Source organism: Calcarisporiella thermophila (genome assembly GCF_041956535.1).
Source record: "Calcarisporiella thermophila strain CBS 279.70 unplaced genomic scaffold VTP21scaffold_26, whole genome shotgun sequence".
In the NCBI taxonomy this organism is placed as follows: domain Eukaryota; kingdom Fungi; phylum Calcarisporiellomycota; class Calcarisporiellomycetes; order Calcarisporiellales; family Calcarisporiellaceae; genus Calcarisporiella; species Calcarisporiella thermophila.
In genome coordinates this window covers 4,580-12,997 of record NW_027192216.1, presented here as the reverse complement: position 1 = coordinate 12,997, position 8,418 = coordinate 4,580, and the positions used below count along the sequence as shown (strand labels likewise).

At 42.4% G+C, this 8,418-nt stretch overlaps 3 protein-coding genes and 1 non-coding gene across 4 annotated transcripts; 3 read left to right on the top strand and 1 right to left on the bottom strand.

Moving 5' to 3' along the window:
• Positions 1–45: 45 nt before the first annotated feature.
• On the top strand, positions 46–116 carry VTP21DRAFT_t277. Its single transcript has one exon. It is a non-coding gene; the product is annotated as a tRNA-Gly (tRNA).
• Positions 117–508: 392 nt separating this feature from the next.
• On the top strand, positions 509–1,348 carry VTP21DRAFT_6191 (uncharacterized protein; the record flags this gene model as incomplete). The annotated part of the gene is made up of 2 exons (XM_069396794.1): positions 509–845; positions 921–1,348. The coding sequence occupies 2 exons, from the start codon at positions 509–511 to the stop codon at positions 1,346–1,348; spliced, it is 765 nt and encodes a 254-aa protein (XP_069247076.1).
• A 639-nt stretch (positions 1,349–1,987) lies between these two features.
• On the top strand, positions 1,988–6,032 carry VTP21DRAFT_6190 (uncharacterized protein; the record flags this gene model as incomplete). Its single annotated transcript, XM_069396793.1, has 4 exons — positions 1,988–2,889; positions 2,954–4,214; positions 4,287–4,425; positions 4,501–6,032. The coding sequence occupies 4 exons, from the start codon at positions 1,988–1,990 to the stop codon at positions 6,030–6,032; spliced, it is 3,834 nt and encodes a 1,277-aa protein (XP_069247075.1).
• Positions 6,033–6,157: 125 nt separating this feature from the next.
• On the bottom strand, positions 6,158–8,052 carry VTP21DRAFT_6189 (uncharacterized protein; the record flags this gene model as incomplete). Its single annotated transcript, XM_069396791.1, has 3 exons — positions 6,158–6,957; positions 7,150–7,462; positions 7,519–8,052. 3 exons carry the CDS (start codon positions 8,050–8,052, stop codon positions 6,158–6,160), a joined length of 1,647 nt encoding a protein of 548 aa, XP_069247074.1.
• Positions 8,053–8,418: the final 366 nt, after the last annotated feature.

The window sequence follows — 8,418 nt, the reverse complement described above, 5'->3', positions numbered from 1 at the left end:
TCCCATATTGTGCCAATTCTCCTCACAACACTTCAGAAATGAGATGCGTCAGTAGTTGACTGGTACAATATTTCCCTTCCAAGGAAAAGGACGGGGTTCGATTCCCCGCTGACGCAATATTTGGAATTTTTTTTCCATTATCAAGAATTTTTTTATTTTAATCCAATATATGTTGCTGGATACAGTAGCAATTAGAAGGCTATAGTATGGATAGAGCTATTGTTTACATTGTCTCATCAATGTAAACACTTGTTATCATTTCATCGATTTGTTATCGCTTAGCTATCAGTGAATTCATGGTTTTATTTGGCATTGGTTCGGATTCATTTTTCATATGAAGGGGCTGAGTTGAAAATAAAAAACATCCGATGAAAATCTGTTTGCTCTAGGTCTATTCTTAACTGCTATATAACTTCGTCCCTTCTCTTTACGACCCTGCTTTTCAACTCGGTCACAATACAACAATTTTTTTTTTTTCAACATTACATTCCTTATAATATTTTTTACAATGTCACTTCGTTTTGCGTCGAGATTCGTCTTCCCTATAACTTGGCTTCGTCGGGAATCACTTTGCGATGAAGAGCCTCCTGCCTACGACGAAATCTCTCAAGTAGCAACAAAAGTTGACGTGCCTGTCAGAGAGAATAAGCGGCAGTATACGCAGGATTACAACAAAAATGGACCGATCACAAAACAAGACGATATGGGTAAAATTAATAAACGGGCTGTAGATCAGGCGATTACTCTACTTTCAATGACAATCGAAGAAAATGAGGCGGGAAATAACGAGATGGCCTGGGGCTTATATCTAACAGGAGTTGAGAAGCTATTGAACGCAGTGCCTTGTAAGTCTGGTTTTATATATATTTGCTTTACGTTTGGTTATTACTCACACTAATCTGTAATATTTGCAAATGAAGTGGAAACAGACGAGGAGAGTAGAGCTGCCCTTCAGAGGAAACTTCACAGCTGGCTTATCAACAACAATATGCTTTCTCCACATCAACCTGTGAATAACTCCCTCTCACTCTCCGAAACAATCATTCAGTTTGCAGTTCGCGCAGCTATCGCTCTTAAACAGTCCCCTGTGCCTGATGCTATTGCTCACACGGCTGGCTCCATTTGGACCACTATTCGCCTTATAGAGTCACGCTATTCTGTACGGGAGCGCTTCTGGAACACAACCCGTGATATGTTAGGATGGTGCCTGGATATCGGTGCTCGGCATCAGGTCCACAGGCTCCTGTCGGATGTTGTTTACACGTGTACAGCCGTGGTCGTAAATGCTGGAGTTGCTTATCGTGATGCTCCGGGGTATAAGGAGATCAGATTGAAGAAGCAAAAATGAACATCACCGCCAAAATCACCCAAGAGTATATATGATTTCTGTAAAGACAAAGAACCAAGAATTAGAATTAGATAGTTATCTTCTGCATTAGATAAGTCTTGACCTTAAATACGCATTCCTCTTAATCCTCCTCTATCCGCCGTTTTACTTTCCTCTCTGCCAATAGAATTTTCTTGATAGAGATTTATTGTTTTTTTGTAAGTTTAGACTGTATTTTTAGTAACTTCTTATTTATGTATAGTGAATAAAACATTTCACAAACAATACACGCTCATTAGGACATTTTCCGAGGGAATGCAATGCATCTAAACTGGTTGGATATGTCCAGGACACGAGGAAATCACGATCCATAAGAGAAAACTAAGCAAGTCCCGATAAAAACTGCCAAAATATGTGCGATGTCAAATTTGCAATCAATAGCTTAAATTTAATTAGAGAAGTGTGCAGGTTTTGTTTTATATTATACTTCTACTTGCATATTCGTCACATTCCCAAACCAGTGAAGTTTTTTTTTTTGCCATGTATTGTGTTGTATGAAGACCGTTTGTTTTCCGTTAGACGGACTTTTATTCTTCTTTTTTCTAGCCCTTAATCTTCTTTTCATTAGCTTGCAATTCTCTCATTAAAATAAAGAATTATATGGTTAGTAGAGCTTTGTCACAGAGGAGAAAGAAAGTTGATAATGAGTTCGCTGAGATACCTGTCTTGCACCAACACGACATCTCAACACAGAGAGAACATCGGCCTACGCTTCTTCAATCTAGTGAGCAGAAACAATCAAACAATTCAAAACTTCGACGTGGAAAGAGCTTGCTACAAAATTCGAGCAGCATCGACCTATCGGCTTCCGTGATCGAAAAAGACGCTCCAATTCAGAAGAAATCGGACGTTTGTGCCTCATGTTGGACACTTTACTGTTATGTTATGACATTTTACGCGCCACCTATTTTGTTATCAGCTTGCGGCAAGCGATCGCTCCTAGTGCAGCGCGCTTGGCGCGACAAAATGGGTCTGATATCGGTCATAATCTTCATATCTGCATTAATTGGGTATCTTTCTTTCGGTTTTAATCAATCCATATGCGATCTCACGATCCCTCGTGTCCACGCATCCGAGCTTGCTCCAGGAGTAGTTGCTAGTAACGGGAATGCCTATCTCTTGGATGATTTTCGGCATCCCGCTGCATATAATATTCCAGCAAATTCCAATCCACTATACCCGCCTGTCAATGCAAGCGGAAAGGACATATCTTTTCTTTTTCAGAAAGTAAATCAACGCTGCCTTAATCAGATACGCGTGAAACCGGGTGTCGACTGGGGACAAGATATCAATGGTCGAGTCCCTAATTATTTTCCCTGCGTCTTCTTCGATAGAAAAATTCGACAAGTCCCCAACCCAAAGCTCAATCCACACAGGATTGGCTGCCATACATCAGACGAGGCCAGGTTGGCATATTATGCGTTACACCCTCTGGGAAAGCTCTACTACACGTGGGAAGACCTGAAGAAAGAACGGGAAAAAACTTTAATTGTATATAACAAGTGAGTTTGTTTGGCCCTCAAATCTAACTTCATATGTATCATATTCAATCCCCTCTATGAATAGTGACGTTTTAAATCTCGACTTGCTACATTGGATTCCTCGAGATATCTTCAACCTCCCGCCCCTTTTCGAAAGCCTGCTTGATCCAATAGTGACTTCTACCCTTGCAGGAACTGACGCCACCTTTGTCTTTCTGACTGCCCGTCAAAAACGCGCCGCGAGCTGCCTTGTGGATATTACCCGTGTTGGTGTCATTGAGACTCATACTCTTGGATGCCTCATTTCCGAAATTTTGCTTTATCTTGAGTTGACCGTGATCCTCGGAGTGATGGCGTGCAAATTTCTGCTTGCAGTTGCGTTTAGATGGTTTCTCTCATGGCGCTTGGGATCATTCAAAAGAGATACTCGAGAAGAGAGACTCAAAAGAGAGAAAGCAATAGAAGAGTGGTCTTGCGCAATGGTTGATCCAGTTCTTGGCCCAAGTAGTCGAGAACCAAGCAGGTTTTTCTCCGATAAGCTGCGATTAAGTTTGTTTGGACGGGTAGACAGTGGAAGTTCCTTAACACTTCCTCTGGTAATTACACAGGAATCTCCAAGAAATGATACGGCCCAGTCGCTAGTCAATTCAAGTGAGCTTGGATCGTCTACCCCTTCCTTGGAGTGCCAAGAATGCCCAAGTAGGAATTCAACATCATCACTTTTGTCTCAATTGCTGCCTGTTTCTCCGTACGTTATCCCTCAACCTGATCCTTCCTTTCAACCTTTTGGTTTCCCTCTTCTCTACACCATGTGTTTAGTCACATGTTATTCTGAAGGAGAAGCAGGCATACGCACGACTCTTGATTCCCTTGCAACTGCTGATTATCCAGGATCACACAAGCTACTTATTGTGATTGCAGATGGTGAAGTCAAGGGCGAAGGAAATGACACAGCTACCCCCACTATTATTCTTGAAATGATGCAGGATCTGATTATACCAAGAGATCAGGTTCAACCGAAAAGCTATGTTGCGATTGCTGAAGGTACAAAAAAACATAACATGGCCAAAGTATATGCTGGATTTTATAAATATGATAATGCGACCGTACGTCGCTCACGGCAAGTACGCGTACCAATGGTGTTAATTGCAAAATGTGGTACGCCCGAGGAAAGCACAGGTGCAAAGCCTGGGAACAGAGGAAAAAGAGACAGCCAAGTGATGTTGATGACATTTTTACAAAGAGTCATGTTTGACGAACGTATGACCCCTTTTGAATATGAATTGTTTAATGGCATCTGGGCTGTTACGGGAGTCCTTCCCGATAGCTATGAAATCCTGTTAATGGTAGGATGCTAGTTCTCTACTTGACGTTGCTATTGAAAATTAATGACTTGGTTTAATTCATTGCGAGCATAGGTGGACGCTGATACAAAAATTTTCCCCGACTCGATATCACGTATGGTTTCGGCTATGGAGCGGGATCCTGAAATCATGGGGCTGTGTGGAGAGACGAAAATTGGAAACAAAACAAGTAGCTGGGTTACCGCGATGCAAGGTTGGGTTGAATACATATACTGAAATGTTTGCGGGAGATGATCTTCTCACGTTTTATGTAATTTCATTGCAATAGTATTTGAATATTACATTTCCCATCATCTCAACAAAGCATTTGAATCTGTATTCGGAGGTGTTACTTGCCTACCCGGTTGCTTTAGCATGTATCGAATCAAGTCTCCCAAGCACATGTCTTTCTGGGTTCCTATCCTTGCCAATCCTGAGATTATCGTCAGGTACTCCGAGTATCATGTTGACACGCTTCATAAAAAGAACCTTTTGCTTCTTGGTGAGGATAGATATCTGACCACTTTGATGCTAAGCACGTTTCCAAGACGAAAAATGGTATTTGTACCACAAGCTGTATGCAAAACAGTTGTGCCAGATAGTTTCCGCGTTTTATTAAGCCAGAGAAGGCGGTGGATTAACTCAACGGTGCATAATCTAATGGAGCTCATTCTCGTTCGCGATTTATGTGGAACTTTCTGTTTCTCGATGCAGTTCATTGTTTTTTTGGAGTTACTTGGGACCGTGTTCCTACCAGCTGGAATTCTTTTCACCATATATCTAATTGTCGTTTGTTTTTACAGCATGCAATCTTTGCTTACACTTATGGTGTTTGTACTAATCCTTGGACTGCCGGCGGTCTTAGCTGTAGTGATAGCCGGGAAAATAGTTTACATATGGTGGATGGCGATATATCTCGTTTCTCTGCCAATTTGGAACTTCATCCTTCCGGCTTATGCATTCTGGCATTTCGATGATTTCTCCTGGGGCCAAACAAGAAAAGTTGAGGGAGAGAAAAGTTCAGACGTAAGGGCAGGTCACGATGATGGAGGAAAAGAGTTCGATGGAAGGCAGATTGTTATGAAGCGGTGGGCAGAATTTGAAAGAGAAAGACGTGGCTTTTCGAACGGAAAGACAAAGCGAATCATGAAAAAAAGGCAGGCTAATAACTGTATATCAAAACCAATTCCAGTCTCAAATTCTCATTACGATTTGAGAAATTTAACGATTGGCAGAGCTTTCAATGAACCTGCGCCTATCAGGCACGTACCGCTAACACAGGCAAGAAAAACAAATATGAATACCATTGACACAGAGCCCACGCTGCCCGTACTTTGTTCCTGTAATCAGCAACGCAATGAGGCTATAAACCGAAATAGATATTCAGACACTCTCTCGGCAAGTATCGCAATGAAAACTAAAGCAATTATGAATCCTTCCACCCCATTTCACCAGCATCAACGGCCTTTCTCTCACCCCTACCCACCTCCCATTCGTTTACCATTTCATTCCAGATCGGTTCCTACTCAGAAAGTATCCTTAAGGACCTCTACTTTAACTTCCCCTTCTTCGGTAACTACCGTCCCACGACTCGATCTGACACAACCTGCCGCTGAAGATCCAGAATTATCCTGCACCATATCGGACGAACCTGAAGGTACAGATAAAAGGCATAGCCAAGATTCAATAGTGTTTCAGCAACTCGACGTGGATTTAGCGACGGTTGGAAATTTTAATGAGGACTTTGAAACAGTATGTTTAGGTTACGGGATCGATGTTTTCTCTGTAACTACCAAAGAGAACGCAGAGAGGTCCAAATAGGAGTAGTAAATATCCTGAAATATTTTAAAATGCCTCAAATTAATTGATAATATCAATTTTTTGTTCTATTGCGAAAGACTATCAGCATGTTTGGATAATACAGCTATATCTACCTATTCTATCTATCACAATATACTACGAATATCATCCAATGAGCAAAGTTGTAGCCTGTTTGCTTTAAATAAATGAAAACCTTGTCGAGCCTCAGATTGAAGGTCTTGCCAGAGGATTTCTATTCCTTTTTTATACTCTTCTTCCGCCAGTAGGGCAGTATTTAGTTTCCATACTCCCGCACCCTGTTTTTGCATTGGAGCAAATCGTATCGTTGATACTAGTGCTCGATGGTCAGTCTGGATTGGGGTAGACAAAGCGTGGGTGTCGTCAGCAGGGGGGATGATGTCTGGGGTGGTGTAAGCATGGTCGAGTCTCGTAAGAGTCAGACGATTTGCTATACTCCTATTGAAAGTGAACTGATCGGCATTAGTGGAGTGGTGTCGGTGGATATCAAATAGTTCAAGTGTTTGTAGCTTGTCATTGAAGATTTTCCATGAGGGATTGTGTTGTCTATTTCTAGGGAAAGGTGGGTAATGGTCTTTTGAGGAGTCTGGGTATGTGTTGAAATCTCCTGTCATGATATGGTGTCCCACTTTGATTTCCATTGGGAAGCTCGAGTAGAAAACGCGACGTTCTCTGTGTTTGGCTGGAGCATATACGCAGGTGATATGTAGGGGTTGTATTGGGAGATCTGAGTGCGATATCTTGACTTGGAGTATTCTTTGGTCCTCGGATTCGAAGTTTCTTTCTACGTTAATGAGGGGGTTGTTGCAAAGGATGGCGATGTGTTGGGTCCAAAAGCAGGGGTTACCCCATTGTTGTGACCACCACTTGTGTACTCTTGCGTCTGCATGTGTTTCTTGTAAGCATACTATATCAAATTTTTTTAGATTTTAGCCAGTGAAATAATGTGGATCTTTTGCCTTCGGACTTTAGTCCTCGGGCGTTCACCGATATAATCGTAAGCTTGTTCATTCGTATTGGAGGGGTGAAAAGGGGTTATTAATTGGGATGGGTGTAGAGCCTTGTTGGAAGTTGCCTGTTTCGGGAATGTCTCCCTTACCGTTCTGGGACGAAGCAGAGGAGAATTCGTAGTCTGATTCGAAAGTCTCCGAATCTTCCATCTGTTTAGCGGCTCTTGAGCGGGTCCTCTTTGCAATAGAGTTATTGTCGTCACTATGGGGGTTTCTCTGGCGGCGGTTGCTTATGGCTGGGGTGAAGGTGAGGACTTCAGTAGCCTCCTCTATTTCAATGTCAATATCAATGGGTTCCGATGTTGTGTTATTTGGCTTGATATGGCTAGTTGGTTTTTTCACACTTATCTCCTTCGTTCTGATCTCTGGTTCAGGGTTTCCTTGCTGGGATCTTTGCTTGCGCTTTTCCAGGTTCCGGCAGTTAAGAATTGAGTGGTTCGCTTTATTGCAATATCTACAGGAAGGGGGGCGTCTTTCCACATCATGTTCACTGCAGCATCGTCTAATGTGAAGAGTCGTGGTAGTTTATCCTTGACGTCAGGGTGGTCGGTGATATTGAGCCTAACGAACGCATTATCCGTAATATATTTTACGCCATTTACCGTGAAATGCTCCATTCTGATTTCCTCGACTGGGGCGTATTGTTCGAAGCCACAGCGTATATGTTCCAGAAAGGTTTCTTCTGGCTGCATTGGGAGATCGAGTAGTTTGACCGTCAAGAGGTTGTGGTGATCGTTGTAAATTTTGTATATAGGTATTTGTCTGTCTTCTAGGGTGAATCCTTTCTTGATGATGTCGTTCACCGAGATTTCTGGGCGGAAGGCTACTTCCACTGCTCCTATCCTGTCTAAAGTGCGGCATCTGCAGGCATCGGTTTTATAGTGGCCCAAGATTCGTGTTACGCACTCCATCATCGAGAGGCCAGTTACTTTTACGCAAAATTGAACTACGTTTTTGGAGTTGGATCTTCTCGTGAGTATCTCCTCCGCCATGTTGACATTTGGGTTTTTGTCATTTCGCTTCCAAGAAGTCGAGACTGACTTGGAGACTGCAGCTGCGTAAGAGGCAGTACTTGGTGGTGCATGGATGAATACTTCCCTGTGTAGGGGGGGGAGTCTTCGAGATCGTTGAGGGAATGTTGATTCATTTTTTTTTGGTGAGTGGCCTTTTTTTTTTAACAAAGGACCTCTATTGAAAAGTGTCCTATCCTGTTAGAAAGGTAGGGTAGCTTCTACGTCAAATTCACCCAGGTAATGCTCCTGGCCTACCTTGCAGAATTTGGAGGATAGACGGAAAAAAAGGAAGGAAGAAAAGGATTTAAGTGTAAGAGAAAGAGAGAAAAGGTGATGAGGAGAGAG